The sequence below is a fragment of the Perca fluviatilis genome, chromosome 20, assembly GCF_010015445.1.
Source record: "Perca fluviatilis chromosome 20, GENO_Pfluv_1.0, whole genome shotgun sequence".
Taxonomy (NCBI): domain Eukaryota; kingdom Metazoa; phylum Chordata; class Actinopteri; order Perciformes; family Percidae; genus Perca; species Perca fluviatilis.
Window position 1 is genome coordinate 5,168,667 of NC_053131.1, and position 20,445 is coordinate 5,189,111.

General features: G+C 40.9%; 1 protein-coding gene and 1 long non-coding RNA gene across 4 annotated transcripts in view; one reads left to right on the forward strand and one right to left on the reverse strand.

Annotated features, from left to right (window-relative positions):
• The window catches only part of apoba (apolipoprotein Ba), an 86,940-nt gene extending 68,199 nt beyond the window's left edge, over nucleotides 1–18,741 (forward strand). The window contains exons 25-28 of one of the 3 annotated variants that reach the window (XR_005637303.1): nucleotides 3,403–3,472; nucleotides 3,772–3,864; nucleotides 15,850–16,032; nucleotides 17,627–18,741. Coding sequence is in view for 2 of the 3 variants with exons in the window: in XM_039785570.1 (XP_039641504.1) it covers nucleotides 3,403–3,472; nucleotides 3,772–3,864; nucleotides 10,325–10,430 (269 nt within the window). In the remaining variant the exon portion in view is untranslated. Of the gene's footprint in view, nucleotides 1–3,402; nucleotides 3,473–3,771; nucleotides 3,865–5,554; nucleotides 7,662–10,324; nucleotides 10,467–15,849; nucleotides 16,033–17,626 lie in introns of those variants that run through there. The other 2 variants (XM_039785570.1, XM_039785571.1) reach the window with 2 other exon arrangements.
• LOC120549019 lies at nucleotides 13,190–14,354 on the reverse strand. Its single transcript, XR_005637304.1, has 3 exons — nucleotides 14,337–14,354; nucleotides 13,955–14,012; nucleotides 13,190–13,342 (listed from the first exon to the last, which is right to left on the reverse strand). It is a non-coding gene; the product is annotated as an uncharacterized LOC120549019 (long non-coding RNA).
• Nucleotides 18,742–20,445: the final 1,704 nt, after the last annotated feature.

The window sequence follows — 20,445 nt, forward strand, 5'->3', positions numbered from 1 at the left end:
GCTGTGTCTCAATTGTTTTTGCGAGTAACCAACTTGGGTACTCTAGCTATATAATTCAATGTGAGTACACAAATGTTGAAATGACATAAAATGCCCATCCCTGGTGGCTGTGATAAATTAGCCTGAAGCTATGCTTACCTGTTCAGGAGGAAATAAGCCAATTCTGCATCCTTTTGGGATCTAAGCTGTCTCCATCTTTCAAATACATCTCCAATATTTACCAGGGGGTTGTTACGTCTCTGGTCACGCAACTGTTAGAAACATGCTGTTTTCTTTTTTTTAGGTCGGGTAGAATCTATTTCCGTTGATCCTGTTCGTTTGTGTGCTGCTTTCATGGCTGTACTAACGATACAGCTGTAGCGCGCTGGGTTTACGTTTTTACAGGTATATCTGGCAACTCGGCCTGGCTGTCAAACTGCCCGTTGATAACAACACACAGGCCAAAACATAAACAGAAATTCCGTCACGGAATGTAAATTTCAAAAAGAAAAAATACTGACATTAGCATTGTTGTCAGAAAAGATAGTATTTCAGTTTAACATGTTTCCTTAATATCTGATGAGGCATTGGTGTCATTTTTGGATTTATTACAGTACAAATATTACATATTGGACCTTTAACATGAATCAAAAGTGTAATATGATATTGAGAAAATATTAAATAGGTTATTCAATGCTAATTCTTTAACACAAAGCAACACATGTTATATACATTTATATTTGAATAGTTATAGTATATAGTAACACTCTCAGTGTAGTTTTGGTATAGGCCTACAATATATCTAATCCCCATGTTCAGGTACAGCAAGTAGCCTACTTTATATCTGAAAGTGTTGTCAGTAATACTCTGTACTGTTTTATAATTTTATTAAAGTTTGTGTAATTTGGGGTTTCTGTAGCCAGTGACATTTCATTATTTGTATTTTATTTTCAATGCAGATGTAATGGCATTGTACATTTTTAGTTTTTATTTGAAGGATGAGGCTTCATTAATAAACACAACCCCAATTCTCATCATTGGTTTTGAGATGTTACTTGCTGTGAACACCTTGTCTGATAGGCTACAGTATTGTGGCATAGTATCAGGACATCTTGGCTGGTGTCTGTCGTGCACAGCTACGGGCGAATGGCCGGATGATGGGCCTATTTGGGAGAAAGTCCAGGGCTGTTTTTAGCCCCAGTCCATCCCTGTACGTCTGTCTGTCTGTCTCGTTGCCATAACCGGAAGTCATTAAGTTAATGATTAAATAAAGTAGTGTCTCCAAACGTACCTCATTATAACTTGTCTCCTGCTAGTTGTACTACAGCACTTACTTTTAAAAAATAAGCATATTCTAATTTTGGTAAATATTTTTTGCCAAAAAGAATTAATATATGTCATAATTACAGAGAGTCATGTATCCAAAACTACTCAACACATAGAAGCCCCCCTGCTGGTTGTACTACAGCACTTACCTTTCAAAAATAAGCATAATCATAATTTCGGGGAATATATTTTGCCAAACACATTTAATATTTTAATAATTAAAAAGAGTGGTGTCTCTAAACTTACCTCACACATAATTAGTCTTCTGTTGGTTGTATTAATCACTTACTTTTTAAAATAGGCATATGCATAATTTTGGGGAATATTGTTTGCCAAAAACATTTAATATTTTAATAATTAAATAGAGTTGTGTCTCTAAACTTTAGGGCTGTAACGATATGTGATATGAAACCGAAATCGCAACACTCAGATCCACGAACCTGTGTGTGAGAAGGCAGAATCACGACACATCCCTTCCAACTCCCAGAGTTAGGCTGAATCTCATTTCTCTGTCTTACCCCTTACCCCTACCCCTTTGTCTTACCCCTAGCCCTTGTCCCTCGAAATAGAGTGGTAAAGGGTAGGGGTGAAAACATACCCCTATGAAATGAGACACCACTTGGTTACGGTTACATCATCAAGCATCGTCGCTAGCTGGCTGCTATGTAACCAGAGGCGACAAATGTTGATCACAAACTTCCAAGATGCCTCGGCAAGTGTGTTTGTCGATTGCATGGGTTTTAGTGATTTTTTTGCGATTATCTGCAACAAATCGAAGAAATCAAGCAAGAAGAAGAGGTCTACGTCTAAGAGTGCTGGTGCTTATGGATTAGCTGTAAACAACATTATGTTGTATTTAATGTTAACCGGACTAACCAACACAGTAGCTAGCTGAGCTGGACTCGCATACATTACCGTTGGAAAGCTCTCTCTCTCCTCTACAATCAATGCTGTCGGATCCAAATATGGTCATCTCCTTTTCATCGGTAACCAATCGTGAAAGTAAAAGGGGCGATTTAACTCAAAATGCACAATGTCATTGGCTGATGCCAATTTCTGACAACGTGATTCGTTCAGAATCGTCACATGACGCGCTCTGACATTTCCGCGGTAGTTCAGAATGTCAAAAGAAGTGCGTCGAATGCGTCAAACGGTCGAATATCACCTCAGAGAAGACGAAAACAGTTGTCATTAGCAAGAAGACACAGGGGATTACACACTAATACACCCGATGAAGAAATACCTTCACATAGTACGCCGATGTTTAAACTATCGTTCAGAAAACAGGAGTTTTCAGACAGCGTAGGTAATCAGACTGACTCTCTCTCTCCAAGCAGTTTACATAAATTCATAGCCTACATGTCATATATTAAGTATATAAGTGTCACTGATCTCGATACAAGACACTATATATAGTGTCTTGTATCGTATATCGATACAAGACACTATATATATTGTGTCAAAACAATTACATTACACAACAGTTACAGTTTTTGTGTAATAATTACTATACAATACTGAACAAATCTGTAATTTGGGGATCCTAAGTGGTTGTGAGTCCCTCAGGCTGTGGCAGGCAGATCCATATTTAGCTGTCAGTAGAGCTGCTGTCCCCTCTCCTAGGAGAACTACCAGCTTCTTTTCTGATCCCTCTGAAATTTTGTTTTCATCTTGTGTGTAAACAAAATGAAAAAATAATTTTGAACCTGGCTTTATCATATGTTCAGATGTATCTACTGAAAATATATGCAAAATCGTGCATATTTAATGAGAATGCATAATTTGCATAATTAAACAATACAAATTTCAAAAACTTGTAATAAATGTATTTAAAATTATTTAAATTTTTTACCCTATTCACCTGTAGTGTCTTGCCTTAACGGGAGCATTTACAGCCTTAAAATCCGATTTTGTTATGTGCTCAGAGTTTGGTGCTGGGCTGGTGGCGCTCTATTTCCGTGCACGTCAACGAGCCAGTAAAAATGTATGTTCCTAAACAGTCTTTGCTATGCGATTAACGGTCAGTATCTACCTATATTTTCTTTTTAAATTATTATTATTGTCTGGCATAATAATAATTTTTCACTCGCTTTGCAGAAACACACCTGAAGAACAAGAACGAGACCAAGGCAGTACCAGCCAACAGGAATTCACAGTACCTCAAAAGGTGAGTTAAAAAACAAATTGAAAATGTAACAGACAGGATGGCTTTCATATCAATAATATTCATACTAGTTTACAACACAACTGTCGCTCTCCACAACCCCTCACTTGCTGAATATGGCTCCCTGCTTTTACCCCTTCTCTTCCCCAAGATAAAGATTTGACACAGTAAAGAGAAAATCTAAAGTGTTTATCCATGCACAAGGACACTACTTTGAAGGAGAGGGGTGTTTTTTTTAATTTTTTTGTGATTTGTATAATTTGTCTAATTTTCTGAAATGTTACATCTATGCTTTTGGATAGGCACATGATGATTCCATTGCAGCAGTTACTTCTGGAACAGCGATTGGATCAGCAAATTTATCGGAATCTGATCATGAATCAGAACCTCAAATGGTGAGTTAAAAAACTAATTAAAAATGTAACAGACAGGATGGCTTTCATATCAATAATATTCATACTAGACCTGCACGATAAATCGTTATAAAATTGCGATCTCGATTCACCCTGTTCACGATTAAATTTTTAAATTACTTCAATTTCAAAAGAATAAAATAAAATCGGCCTTTATTTTGAAACGACAGCTTTCACAAAGTTCAGGGCTTGCCTCAGCCAATGACAAAGCACCTTTTAGTCTCGTGTTTCGCTTGTCGAGCCGCGAGCGCGGTAGTTCGGAAATAAACCCAGTCTGAAACCCCAGGTCTAGTAACGAGAATCAGCAAACCACTCAGTCTCAAACCGAACTTGTTCCAAAAAATGCTCACATTCGGTGGTCTGGAAGTATTTTGGATTCAAGCAAGAAGACAAGGGTCATGTCTGGTGCATAGCTACCAACTCTCATGCATTCACAGTGAGACACACGCAATTGACACTGTTCACACGCTAGACTTCATTTTCTCACGCACAGTAAAATTGCAAAGCAAAGAGGACACGTAGACAGACAAGACAGAGCAGGATACTTATGTTATAAAAAAAATAATCTCAGCTCTCAGATTCTGTCAATTTTATTATGAAAATCAAGCAATAAATACTGTTTTGGCCTTTGTAAATGTGACGTGATAAGACCGATCATCAATAGCTAATAGTAAATAAACACGAATGAACAATGTTGAAAGATACATTACTTACCGAAATGTACATATTCCTCCTCATACATAATGTCGATCAGTGTTTTTCAACCGCACAAAGCAATAAACTGCTGAAGAACAATTATGTCACATAACATTTACCTCAGGAAAGCCATATTTAATTACCATAATATGTAGCACGTTAGTTGGCTAGAAAAAAGAGCTATAGAGAATATCTAGATAATTATGTGTAGGCCTACTATATTACATATTTATTATATTTTTACTCATATTATTCAATGCAGTTGTTGTTGTTGTTGTTGTTGTTGTTATCATAAAAAAAACGCATTATATTTAATTTGAGTTATAATTAACCTTAAATAATACTACCAGTTGAGGGTTGATTAGGTGAGGTTTTTTTTTTGTCTTGAGAAAAATGAATGCCTATCTTGTGTAGCCTACCTAATATTTATCCAAATGAGTCAATATTGAATAAAATCACAATCACTGAATTGAAATCATAAAATTTGTGTCAAGCAATAACAAAAAAAATTAGCTTACCAGAAATTGTACCATTTAAACAATATAACAATTAAAAATGTTGTTACTAAACCTAATACAATTCTGCTTAGTTACTAAAATTATTAGATTTTTTTTACACCAATCTTTCAAATGATGATCTATACCAGTGGTTCCCAACCTTTTTCCTTGGGGCCCAACCGATGTACATATTTAACAATCCGAACATAACTTCTATAATTTTAATGATTATGGCTTACAGCTTATGAAATCCCCAAATTCAAAATTTTAATATTGTGAAAAGGTTTTAATCACCTAAATTCCAGATACTCTGGTTCTATGGGTGCCAAAACAAATATTTTTGGTACTGCCAATTTGTTTTGTTTTGTCATGGTTCATGATTGTGTGCAATAAACATTACACTTCATGAGAAAAAAATTGTTGCAGAGAATCGTGATATCAATTCTAAGCTAAAAAATCGTGATTCACATTTTTCCCAGAATCGTGGAGGCCTAATTCATACTAGTTTACAACACACAACTGTTGCTCTTCACAACCCCTCACTTGCTGAATATGGCTCCCTGCTTTTACCCTCCTCTTCCACAAGATAAAGATTGACACAGTGGAGAAAATCAAAAGTGTTTATCCATACACAAGGACACTACTTTGAAGGGGATGGGCGGCCTTTTTTATTTTTGTGATTCTATAATTTGTCTAATTTTCTGAAATGTTATATCTATGCTTTTGGATAGGCACATGACACTATGTTATTAGTGACATATGTGATGGTGCTTTATATCAGCAACTGTCAGACTCACCCGAATCACCTTTACGTTCACCTAATATATCACTAATATGCAGTTGTGATGGTGTGCCCATTTTTAAGTCCTCCTCATTTAGCATTTGGCCTCTCTTGTGCATCATTAATGAACTGCCAGTGTTTGACAGACAGAAGCATGTAATGCTATGTGGGCTATGGTTTGGCAATAGTAAACCAAACATGAATGTGTACCTTCAACCCTTTGTTGAAGAGATTTTACATCTACAAACTTAGGGGTTCACTTGGCAAACATCGTTCACTACTAACACCACAAGAGTTTATCCTCTGGTACTTGTATGTGATTCAGTAGCAAGGCTGGTAATCCAGAACTTCAAACAATTCAATGGTGAATATGGAAGTTCATTTTGCCTGCAGAGAGGTGATATGGTTGAAAAAGGCAGGGGTTATACACGTGTATACCCATTTGAATCCTGTGAGTTACGAACCCAGGCTCAAACTGAAGAGCACATTGAATGTGCTCTAGAATCTGGCATGCCTGTTAAAGGTGTGAAAGGACCAAGCATTTTACTACGTGTCCCACATTGTAATATAATTGAGTCCTGTGTCCCAGATTACATGCACAGTGTCTCTTTAGGTATTGCAAGGACAATGGCCAAGCTGTGGTTAAATAGTGAGAATCATCAAACAACATGGTACATTGGCAGATCAATTCACATGTTAGATAAGAGGCTTCTAGACATCAGACCTCCATGCAATGTTTCAAGGATACCTCGTTCCTTAAAGGACAGAAAGTTCTGGAAAGCGCACGAATGGTTGATGTGGTTGCTATACTATAGCATCCCGGTGTTGAAAGGAATTCTGCCTGAAAAGTATCTCCTTCATTGGTCAAAGCTTGTCCATGGTGTAGCTATCTTACTGGCTGAGAGAATCAGCTTAGTTGAAATTCAGCAAGCTGAGGAGCTACTACTGCAATATGTGGTAGAGATGCAAGACCTTTATGGGCTTGAGAACATGACTTTCAATACACACCTTTGCCTTCATTTAACAAGGAGTGTTAGAAATTGGGGTCCGCTTTGGGCTCATTCTGCATTTGTATTCGAAGCATACAACAATGATCTCATGAACATGATCAGAAGTACACAAGGTGTTGCTCTTCAAATCATTAAAACATTTTGGATGCAAAACGCCTTTTACCAGCACTGAGAGAAAAGACCATGGGCAATGCCAGTGTTGAATGCAAAGACTTGTTTGATCAATTTTCACTGCCAAAGAAGTTGAAAATTGTGTGCCGTGGTAATGGTGTGACTGCTCTTGGCAGACCAAAAAGGAAAAAAATTGATAATGATGATTGCTTGGCAATGCACAGTGTCTTTCATACATTCGATAGGATCTCTGTGAGATATTACAGGAGAATAGTGGTGAATAATGAAGTCATTAATTCGGAGTCTTGCACTAGGACAATTAGACGCAACTCGTACACTGTTGTACTTAACGATGACAGTTTGTTTTCGGTGAAAACTTTCCTCATGTTACATACTGGGACCGACAACACTTGTTATGCAATAGGGCAGTACTTCAACAAAACAAAACATAGTTTCTTCAGTAGTCGACCTAATCCTTCATACTTTATACCTGTGATGAGGTGTCTTGGGCATCTCACAGCTATTCCTGCATCATCAATTAAAGGTAAATGTGTTTTCCTTTCTACATCCCATTTGCCAGTGAATTACATATTAAGATTTGTGAATAGTGTGGAGATGATGTTTTAATGGATTTTGTGTGAGATTACAGCTGTGTTTTACTGTCAGAATATTTTTTGAACATGCTGTATTGGATGTATATGTGTATATAATGTATATATTGTATATAAATGTACAATAAATGTTTATATTGTATAAAAATGTTCAATAAATGTATATATTGTATACAAATGTACAATAAATGTATATATTGTATATGAAATACTATTTGAATTATTTTTTACAGAATTGAATAGTTATTAAGTAGTGTGTGTATGCAGTGTTAGACACTGAGTTCTATCTATTGTTTAAGTGTACTTCACTGTTGGAGTGTCACTGTTATACTTGCATCATAAATATTGTGCATATTTTCAATATTTAAATGACTTCAGGAAAGATGTCAATAAAACACAATAATAAATCTAATAATTGCACTTAGTGTTAGGTACGTGCCACCTAAAATGGCCTAATAGTCCTAGGAAATCTGTCATTTTACATTGCACTCATTTAAATGTAAGTACAGTATTTATCATAGCTGTGTCATAATACAGTAGTGATATATGGTAGCCTATAGGGGAAAAGGTAGAGGAATTACTGTGACCAAAATACATTTTCGACCCTTCAAGCTAAACATTTTATGACCATATATTTTGTCATATTTTACATTACATGTTATCAATGTAAATATATTTCACACTTAAAATCATATATTTGTTATATTTCAGAATATATTTCAAATTGATAAATATAAGTGAACAACAATGCAAATATATTTCAATGTATTTGGAATATATGCCACATATATTTCTGACACTTGAAAATATATTTCAATATATTTTTTTTCTGTAACGTCCATTGTCCAATCACACATCATAGCAACCGTTACTATGTGAGCAGGTCAGACAAACATTGACTCCAAGCAAGATGGTGAAGCGGTGCGCCCACGGCGTTTGTAAATCGGACACTAGATACCCCCTCTTAATACATCCATGGATACCCCGAGAGATTGTCGGGAGGAGTTGTGTTTAAATATCACGCCCCAATATATTCTCGGTTTTGAGGCCTCGCCCCTACAATTTACGACATGGCGAGACGTAATCTGGCTGAGAAGCTGCACTTTTCAGAGGTGGAGATTGAAACTCTGATATCTCAGGTTCATTTGTACTAACGTGTGTACTATTTGGCAGCCTGACAACTGTTATTAAAGGCTGTATAAAGAATGCGGAATGGAAAGAGATCACTGATGCGGTCAACAGTGTTGCCGTAGTAAATCGGACTCCAGCTGAAGTTTATTTAATTTATAGCCTACATCCTTGACACATGTATTCTATAGTCCTAATAGTAATATACAGGCTTATATTGCAATCTCTTAGGCCTACATGTAGGTGTACTTATATTTAAATAAACACACAGTAGCAGAGTTTATGTATGTATGTATGTGTTGGTATGTGTCTTTTATTTTACTCATGTTTTCATGAGTCAGAACGAGGCAACAGCTGAAGGAGAGTGCGTGTCCTCCGCCCCCCATGCTGGACCACCACCCCGACCCTGTCTTCTGACAGCAGAGGGGCCGGAAAAACAAGCCGAAATAACTCGGTCAATGGCAGAAATAAATCGTTCATGTTCAAGAGAAAACGTTTCATAAATGAGGGCCAACGTGAGCGGTGCCTACAATGGATAAAACAGTGTGGACGGCCCCACTCCCAGTTAAATGTGTCGAACATTACGAAACATAAATACGTCTGCTCAAAGCTAAGGCTAACAGCTAACTAGTTACCGTGTTGTCTAGATCTACTAACTAGAGACAAGAACACAAATTGGACCAAAGTTATGATTACCATGGATATCATTGCCAGAATGTTAACCTCCTCTCTAAGCTAAGTTTAACGAGCCCTTTAGCTTTAGCCAACATTAGTTAACATGTTAGCTAACGCTAGCTACATTAGCTGCTGTTGTGTTGGGTCTTTGAGCTCCCCAACTTTATTTTTCGTCAGTTTACAACAAAGTCGAACATTTGAATACATCCCTCCACTGCATACTGTAACCCCTTTTGCCTCGATCTGGAGGATATCGCGGAAGTATTGCTCCAAAAAAGGTCACTGACACGCACGGGTATACCTCTTCCCGTCATGGCAATCTGTCGCGCTGGTCGTGTTTGACCATTTGTTTGTCGGACATAGCAACAGTAACTAAGGGGGGCGGGGCTTGGCGAAAGGCTAATTGGTATATTGCTTTTTTTTCCCCGTTTTTCCATTAGAACGATGTAGCTATATGTGTGCATCTGTAAGATGTATGAAATACGTTGGAATGATGTATATATGTATACGTCGCGGAGAGAGCGGCTACATGTCGTTGAAACGTACAGCAGCGACGTCCCAGGGACGTCGTGCCAGTGAGCAAACGAGCAATCTACTACTTATCCCCGATGAATTTGGATTACATCGCCAATACATCGCCAATACATCGTGGCAACGTATGTGTGCTATAATGTTTATAGCAAGGGTAACTTTGGTAAACTGTTAGTTGATGTTTGTTTGCTTGTTTGTTTCACTAGTTATCCCTCATTAAAAAGGGGGTTCTTGCTAAGAATATCACCATCTTCTACCAAATGTCAGGAATACACTGTGTTCATTGCGAAACAGTAGTTACAATACTAAAAATACTGCATCCTCACAAAAGAGCAGTATTTTTTTTTGATAGCTTTTAAATTTTTTTTTTTGAATTTTTGTTTTTTTTTGTATGATGTATAGTGGAAGATCAGAAAACGTCGGCAGGAGGTGGGAGAGAAGGCAATGCAGAGATGAAGGACATCATACCACAATAATAGTTGTGTGTATAAGCCTGATCAACAAGTGAAAAGAGTCAGGTATGTTATTGTCATATTAGTTTGTTGCAAGAAGCAAATTACACACCTGTAATATGAATCTATCTAGTATTTGGGGCAGGCGCAGTGCCACTCATGATTCTTATGTGTTGCTCTATTTTTTTAACCCCCTGTGTGTTCAAGGGGTCCTAGACTTTCTCTATCTATTACATTGTACTTGAATTATTAATTACCTCTGTATATTAATCTCTTTCAGATAAGAGACACGGGAGGGGGGGCGGGCAGCCCGGAGACCGGGACAGGAGTGGGACAGGGCGAAGGTGGACGGACTCCAGGCCCTCCCCCAAGACCTGGGCGGAGCTGGCTGGAGGCGTGACCACAGCGGAGCCGGCTGGGGGCATGGCCACAGCGGAGCTGATCCCTCTGGAGGCCATGGCGGAGCTGATCCCTCTGGAGGCCATGGCGGAGCTGTCTCCTCTGGAGGCAATGGCGGAGACAACCCCCCGAGCGGCCAAGGGAACCATGTAGGCGGGACCGTGGAGGTCCCCATAGGAGGCGCACCGCCCCTCCCCAAAACACTCTTGGGGAGGCTCCCCGGGACCATGTCCAGGACTGGCAATGAGGCCGGACGAAACCGGCGACGAGGGCTTCGAACCGGACGGGACCGGCGGCGGGCTTCGAACCGGACGGGACCGGCGACGAGGGCTTAGGAAATGTGCTAGCTAGCTGGGGTTCAGGAAGGAAGCCAGCTAGCCTGGACTCAGGGGAAATGCCAGCTGGCCTAGACTCAGGGGAAATGCCAGCTGGCCTAGACTCAGGGGAAATGCCAGCTGGCCTAGACTCAGGGGAAATGCCAGCTGGCCTAGACTCAGGGGAAATGCCAGCTGGCCTAGACTCAGGGGAAATGCCAGCTAGTCTAGACTCAGGGGGGCCGCTACACGGCCAGGACTCTAGGAACTCTGGGGAGCCGCTACACGGCCGGGACTCTAGGGCACTCGAGAGCACAGGGACACTAGAGAGCTCGGGGACCCTAGAGGACTCTGGGACACCAGAGGACTCCGGGGCACCAGAGGACTCGGGGAACCTAGGGACACTAGAGGGCTCGGGGACACTAGAGGGCTCGGGGACACTAGGGACAATAGAGGACTCGGGGAACCTAGGGACAATAGAGGACTTGGGGAACCTAGGGACAATAGAGGACTCGGGGAACCTAGGGACACTAGAGGACTCGGCGACACTAGGGACACTAGAGGACTCGGCGACACTAGAGGGCTCGGGGACACTAGGGACAATAGAGGACTCGGGGACACTAGGGACACTAGAGGACTCGGGGACACTAGAGGACTCGGGGACACTAGAGGACTCGGGGACACTAGAGGACTCGGGGACACTAGAGGACTCGGGGACACTAGAGGACTCGGGGACACAAGAGAGCTCGGGGACACAAGAGAGCTCGGGGACACAAGACTTGGGGACACTAGAGAGCTCGGGGACACTAGGGACATTAGAGTCAAGGGAACTGCTACCTAGCCTAGAGTCAGGGGGAACTGCTACCTAGCCTAGAGTCAGGGGGAACGCAAACTAGCCTAGAGTCAGGGGGAACGCAAACTAGCCTAGAGTCAGGGGGAATGCAAACCAACCTAGAGTCAGGGGGCATGCTAGCTAGCTGGGACTCAGGAAAGCTACTAGCTAGCTGGGACTCAGGAAAGCTACTAGCTAGCTGGGACTCAGGAAAGCTACTAGCTAGCTGGGACTCAGGAAAGCTACTAGCTAGCTGGGACTCAGGAAAGCTACTAGCTAGCCCAGGGTAAGGAGAGCCGCACATCAGCTCGGGAACAGAAGGGTTGCAAGTCTCTGCAGGGCAGTTGCTGTGAGCAGTCTCGGCTGGGCAGTCGCGGTGAGCCGTCTCGTCTGGGCAGTCGCGGTGAGCAGTCTCTGGCTTCTGGTCGACTGGGCAGACGAATGGCTCCCTACTGAAGTGCGCCTGAGGTGAGGACTTTGGCATCGGATCGGCTGGCTCTGGACCGGCAAGCGCTACCGTGAGGGAGGAACCACAAACCCAAAGGGCTCGGTCCAGAAACTCTCTAAAAGGCAGGTTGAGGTCCTTGAGCAGCAGCATCTGAGCAAGTGGGTCATCCAAACCCGACCAGAACTGCTGCTTTAAAAAGTCCTCCTCCCAGCTCTCGTTCTGATAGTAATGGAGGTACACCGCAACGAAATCCTCCAGAGTGTCTCCATTCTGGTTGAACAGGAAATCTTCCATGGCATCCTCATCCATTTTTGTTGTCATTGGTCTAGTCTTCTGTCACGGATGACCAGGAGACAGACTGGAGTAGTGAAGCAGATCTTTATTTGACAATGATCTAACAACGAGCAGGAAGCAACAGGCAGGAAATCTGGTAGCTGGGTAGGCAGGTTTCAGAGCAGCAGCAGACAACAGGATACAAAGTACAGGTAAGGCAAACTTGGAAATACTAGGCTTAACGTGAGTGGTCAAAGCGTCGTGTGGAAACGAGACTAGACAAGGAGTGTGTGTGGTTGTGCTGCTTATGTAGGTGGTGGCTGATTAGTTGCAGGTGGTGGACTGAGGATGAGGCTTGATGAGGTGCAGGTGTGTGTAATTAGGACTGAGGGGACTGGGAGCGTCTGATCTGCGTGAGTGACGAGGAGTATGAATCAGTGGGAGGAGTGTGTGCGGGAGAATGAGAGAGAGTGAGTGCTGGTGACAGTGAATGGGGAAACAAACAGTCAATGAACACCAACGAAAAGTCCAAGATACCCTGACACACTCATGGCGTCTGTGTGGTGGACGCTCCTTTTTCTCTTTGGGCTCTTGCAGCCCTCTCCCCTCCACGGTCACGTGCGCCGGTAAACCACTTCCCCAGCGCCATTTCCACTTCTTTGCGGTTCACATTTTGAGTGATTGCATTACTCTTCAGTGCACCTAAAAACAAAAGGAGCATAAGTCAATTTAGCAAGGTTCTTTTTTGCTCTAACTTGCAACTCTTCAAATCATTCAGTCAAGTAAAACACATTTCCACATGTGGTAAGCTAAAATGTTTGCCCTAGGGTGACATTTACCATGGAGTTTTATGGAGTTTTATAATAATTTAATAATATAAATTAATAAATATAATAAAGAATAAACCAGCGCACCCGACAGACGAAAGCGGGAAGTATTATTTTTAGATTTCCTCATCGTGGCGGGGGCGGCAAAAATACAGCGGTGCGCCACCACCGAAATCTCTATGGAGGTAAAACCCTGCATATGTAAGAAATTGACAAAAATTGCCAAAATGGGTTAAATAAAATATCCACCCAAATTCTGAATACTCTAGAGCCCTCCTCTCCCTGATTGGGAACTTTTATCAAATATCAAATGTAAACAATATCAGTTGTGGGCTGCACCTCTGCTTTTGAAATGAGAATATCCTGGCTAAACTACTGTGATATAAGTCAGTGATATAAGCATTTGAAATTAACATCATTTGTCAATGTCTTGTAACATATCAGGAGCATTTAAAGGAAACTTTAAGGTCGATGTATGGAAACTTACGCCATATTTATGAACAACAGGGTACACCTCCTCCTGTCGCTCCCCTGGCTGGCAAGACCTTAATGAAATTAGACAAAAATTTAGCAAATCAGTGTTCAACAGGAGCTTTCAATCAATAAAAAGATAAGTAACAAATGAACATAAAATAACCAGCCGTGGCCACACAGCCATCTTAAAGGCGGTAACCTCATACACTCATATTTATCTTAGTTCATGCTGTTTTTCTTAAGATTGGTTTCTGTATCTTTTCAGACACATTATATATTTTGTTGTAAACATTTAATTAGTTTTAAATAACTTACAGGGCACTGGATTTGGTTTACATATATACTTTATTAGTTTTGGATTGGTTTTCTAATATAACTGTTTTCTTTGAGCTTACCAGTGTTGCGGATTCAGGCTGCAGGGACAAAGCGGTGGTGTCTGGAACTACAGCAGATTTATAGGAGTGGTGGCTAAATTGGACTCTACCACTACTTGTTATGTCAGGGGGGAGTTAGCTGTATTTGTCCTCAAGATATTTGAGTTTTGATTTGTATTGTCTTTAGTACATTTATTCAGTTAATGTTAATTAAGATTACATTTCTTTTGGAGTAAGTGTTTAGTTGTTTTCTTTTGTTATTTGTAATTTACATATTAGTGTTATTGTTAGTCTCCCCCTGGGTGTCAAACCTGGTCTGATCACCCAGTATATAAGTCCCCTTTGTTTCTTGTATAGGAGGTCAGTTGTATTTTTGAGTTTGTTATGTTCAGAGCTTAAGTTCAGTTTGTTTGTTTGACCTCTTTTAAGGGCCCAAACTTTATCTTTATTTGTTGTCAGAATTTTTTGTGGGTAAAATAAGAAACCCTTTTTTGAAATCTCCTTGCGACTCCTCATGCCTAACTGCTTGGTCCCTGACAAGCACCACGGATTTCGTTTTCTAGTTAGTGCTCACCTTTCTTTGAAAAGAAGTCAGTTACCAATTGTTTCCCCTCATTCTGTTTTTTCTCCTTCTCATGTCTTTCCTTTCTTTTTGGTAGCATGATTTGGCTTTCTTTGAGAAAAGACATTTCTACAGCAGGAGTTTGCGCTCCACCAGACGCTCTCAACTGATCTAGCTAACGTAATGCATGCAGGTGGTGCCTGGTGTCTGTGCTGCTGCTCGTCTTTATCCAGAGAGAGCGAACACTAAGCGACGCACAGGTCTGCTTCAGAGCTCTATCGTGATATATTAATTATTGTCCAACCTCTCCCGCTGTTTTTCCTTTTGGTTAGATTCTACATCAGATTAAACAGCACAAACCAAAAATACAGACCACTGTACAATCTGCAGTGTTATTTTTCTGGCAAAATAATATTTCAACTTACCTCAATTTGTGAATGTCTGATAGAAGTTCTCCTTGAAGTCACAGCTAGCAGCAGTGCTTTCCGAATGGACTGCTAATGTTTTGAGCGCGAAACAAGGCCTTTGCATACAGGCCCCTTATAGATGTCCTAAGAACTGCCTGACCAAATAACAATTAAATACAGTAAAATTCGTAAATTGAGACAATTAACAAACATTAACTGCTCCGCTGGCTTCGTTATGAATGAGCCTAATTAGGTGTTGTGTGGAAAGAGTACTGAAAATCTGTACTCAAGTACAAGTACTGTTACATTGCTAAAATATTACTCTGTTACAAGTAAAAGTACTGGTGTTAGAGAAATACTCAAGTAAAAGTACTTACTTTATTTGTAAAAAAAAAAAAAAAAAACTACTCAGAGTATTAGTTACTTTTAACCACCGTCACTTCTCCAGACTAGGGCTGGATGTGTGTTTTCCTTTACCAAAAGTTAAAATGCCAACAATCTATTAATCATTAATAATTGATTAGATACAAAACAAGTGTTTTTCCCTCATTTTTTTCTCACACAGATCTACTGTACCTTTTACAGCCAACACATCAGTCATTGTTGGTGTATGAGCTACACCTTGATAGAAACACATGCTACTCCTTGGTCCAAGGACATCTAACAACACAGAAGTGGAAGACAGATTGATGATGAGGCCTCCTGCAAGTCATTTTCTAACAGATATTGAATTACAATTTCCTAAGAGGTAATAAATGCATCATATTCATGTCCATAAAGCTGTCTGTGAGCTATTTGGCCTCATCTTCAAAAATGAAGTACCGTAAAACTTCGAATAGGATCCCGGAGTTTTATTTGATCAAATAGACCATTGGGACAGGCATCTATGGGATGTGGATAACCGTATGGGGTTATTTGTAGGGATGCTTGACATTGATTTTGTACCGATATCCGATATACCAATATTGTCCAATGCTTAATTTCCGATACCGATATTAGCCGATACAGATACCGAAACATATGATCGTTTATAGGCTTACTGCCCACTGTTCCATGACTCCCTTGATACTGGGGATTTGAATGTTTTGAAGGACTAGCCAGCAACCGGTAGGCTAACTGGGGTGCGGTGCTTACTACCCCTTTGAGAGAAGATGCCAACTGAACATTTCTTTGACTGAGGTAAACTGAAAACAAATAGCCACACAAGAACAAAAATTCAACTCATTCCACTCATTGGGGCTTAGATCTGCCCTGCTCAAGAATTTATTTACTCTACAAACCCTGTGTGTATGCCCAAAATGCCATGCAGGACCCATATATGTGTTCCCTGATCAAACCCATGCCCACTCGGCCCATAAAACTTCTATGCAGGATCCATATATGCATTCCCAGTTCAAACCCATGCCCACTCGGCCCATAAATGTGCCATGCAGGACCCATATATGTGTTCCCAGTTCAAACCCATGGCCACTTGGCCCATAAATGTGCCATTTAAGACCCATATATGTGTTCCCAGTTCAAACCCATGCCCACTCGGCCCATAAATGTGCCATTCAAGACCCATATATGTGTTCCCAGTTCAAACCCATGCCCACTTGGACCATAAATATGCCATTCAAGACCCATATATGTGTTCCCAGTTCAAACCCATGCCCACTTGGCCCATAAATATGCTATGCTGGACCCATATATGTGTTCTCAGTTCAAACCCATGCCCAATTGGCCCATGCCTGTCCCTTATGGGGCCCATGTAATCAGCTCATATGGGCTTCCTATGTGGGACTCATACTACAAAACCTACATGGGACCCGCTGATTTCACCCAGCCAAAGCCCATGCCCACACAGTAACCATGGAACCCGTACTTAAAGTGATGGTTCGGAGTAATTTACCCTAGGGTCCTTTGCACCATGACCTCGAGCCAAACACCCCCCCAGAAGCTTTTTTCACCTGGGTCTTACATTGGGCGAGTTAGCGTAGAGTAGCGTTAGCCGCTGAATAGCTTAGCGCAGGGGCTAATGGACCCACGTTTGTATCTCGTAAATGACCCCACTAATAATGCCCGAAATGATACCAAAGGTCTACACTAGTACAAATAGGTTATGCTCTCATAAAACGATGGATTGGAAAGTTTGTAAGTACACCAGAAGTTTATGTAGGGTAAATTACTCCGAACCATCACTTTAACCCATCTTGGCCCCACATGTCATTGCTGGCTGGGCATCTGCAAAAAAAAATATTACTCAACCACTCAAAACAAAGGGAGATGAAACAAAAAATGTATTAAAAGATACTTCTTCGAATAACGCACAAAACCCAAATCTTTTGTTCTTGTCACTGCAGCAGCACCACTGAGGGACCCTACTTTCCTGAGTACGAAGCCGGCCATCAAGGAGTTCCCCAACTGGCAACAGACTGGAGCAGAGGCTGTAGCAGGGACAGCATTTTTTTTGCTACTGAAATAATTTACATTATGATAGAAAGTGGACAATATAGTGTGACAATTAGTTTTTGTTCTTTTAACATGTACACACTGCTGTTGTGAAGCAGTGATATACAGCTCACGAGTGTGTAGTCAAAAGAGAGAAATACTGTATATTTCAGCGACTCCTACAGATTAAGAAAAATAATGAATTTTGTTAATAAATAAATGTTATTCTTGGCTCAATTGTTAAGGGTTTGGGTTCAAATAACATTACCATGATCCCATAGGCATCCAAAAATTGAGAAAGTGACGTTTTTTAAAACTGAAACAAGGTGTTTGACATCCTGTTGTGTGTGCAAGCCCTTTTTATTACCATGGGTTTACAGACAGTCTCTAATAATTGGGTATCACCTGGAACACAGCCAATAATCGAGAGACACACCCACCAAACGAGAGAAAACATAACTCAAGCCGTTGCACCCCGTTCCCAGGAAACGTGCGTGCCCCAGCTCTTTGCCTGAGGGGAAGCCCACAGTCTCAGACTTAAAAAAAACAACCTGGTTTAAGCTTTTAACCCTTGTGTTGACTTCGGGTCAAATTGACCCGTTTTCAACTTTTGTTTTATATCAGAAAATATGGGACGTAGAAATAAGCGCTGAAAATGTGTAGAAGAAAAGTTTAATAATTTTTTTTTCAAGGTTGACGGGAAGACAACATAAGGTAGTGTTTTTGTACATTAGCCCTTAGTATAGACCACAGTAGGATAATTATCCCCAAATCTAGCTACATACAAGAATATATTTTAATGTGTTACAGTGTGCTTTTTTCTATAATGATTTGAACTTGTGTAAATTGTCTTTGAGTACCCTGAAAAGCGCTTTATAAATAAAATGTATTATTATAAGTAATTGTGTATGGTTTATCTATCTTACTTTAGCAATTCAATTTAGTAAAGATATTTAAAGTAATTGTGTGTGACCTATACTGACCAGTTTTGTTAAATGGATTAATGCAGGATCAATTGATCTGCACATCTTCCTGACATCTGTACTACGTATAACCCATGTCAGGAAGATGTACCTGAGACTGCATCTGTAAGATGTATAGCAGATGTTAAAACGATGTATATAAGCCTGCCTCTCTACGATGTATTGCATACGTTAGAATGATGTATATAAGCCTGCATCTCTACGATGTATTGCATACGTTAGAACGACGTATATAAGCGTACATCTCTACGATGTATTGCATACGTTAGAACGATGTATATTGCCTGTATCTCTACGACGTATGGCATACGTTAGAACGATGTATATATGTATACGTCGCGGAGAGAGCGGCTATATGTCGCTGAAATGTAGCGCGGGGACATCGTGCCAGTGAGCAAACTACTACGTATCCCCGATGAATGACATTCTAATGCAATAGCCTCAGCTAAAAAACCTCGGTGGCCCTCGACTAGCAGCAATACGCTAACACCGAAGATGCTCTCTGACTCGCTCAACTCGCTCCAGGATTCTGTCTGTGCAAAGATTGGGGCGGCCATTCAGACACTGCAGGATGATATCAAACTGGATATTGACTCGGTGAGGGGCGAGCTATCGGCAGCGGTCACTAGCCTGCGGGCCTCGTTATAGCTGAGACACACCAACCAGACGGCCGACCGTCGACAGAAAAGCCAGTTGGAATGATCAGTTGGGTCCCTGAGGTCCAAAAAACTGCCTCGGAACACACTGAGGCGACACAGACTTGAACATCACATGATACCCGACTGAAGGAGCTGGAGAAAGCTGCCGACTCACCATACTGGCGACTGCACTACCGCTCCGTAGAATGGATTTCAAGGACTTTGCGCACCGCTTAATGGCCTCCAATGTTTATATTTTTTCTGCGAGTCTTTGTATGTAGCCTACTAAACATGAGTTGAATTTGCACCGCAGCACCGCCACATTTGGTGTGGTAGTGAAGTGCAGTCATGCTGCGTTCATGAGCGTAGGGTAGGCTCAGGTCTACGTCCGAGTAGACCTGAGCTGTGCGATCTCTTAATGGTAAGAGATCGCACAGGGATGGATAATGAGCGTTGATTAAGATTAAATTATAATGCCACATATGGCAGACACCTTCAGATATGAGAGACCTCCTCAGATTTTTGACTTTGGTGGTTTCATGGGAGCCAGTACTCACTCTATAGGTTATAGGTCGTATTGTTAATACACCTGTGATACTATATGCACTTAATTGGGACAATGATCATTTTTTTTCTAATTTTTTATATAGTTTACCCAATTTGGACTCCCACTTTTCAATTTTAGGTGGTGACTTCAACTGTTGCCTCGATCCAGTATTGGACAGGTCTTCAGCTAACCCCTCTAAACAATCTAAATCGGCCCAAGTGATTAATTCCTTTCTTAAAGATTGTGACGTTTCAGATCTATGGCGAAGCATGAACCCCACTGCTCGGACTTACTCCTTTTTCTCCCAGGTACATCAGGCATTTTCCCGGATCGATTATTTTTTAGCAAATAATCGTTTACTCTCTTCAGCCGAAGCCTGTTTATACAATGCCATAGTCATATCAAACCACTCCCCCCTTACAGCCACTTTTAGGTTTGCGCACAACACTCGCTGGAGACTTAGTTCCATTACATTATCCCAGGAGGAATAGGATTTTTTGTCGAGGTTAATTCCTCTCCGGAAATCTCTTGTACAACTCTGTAGGAGTCACTAAAAGCTTACC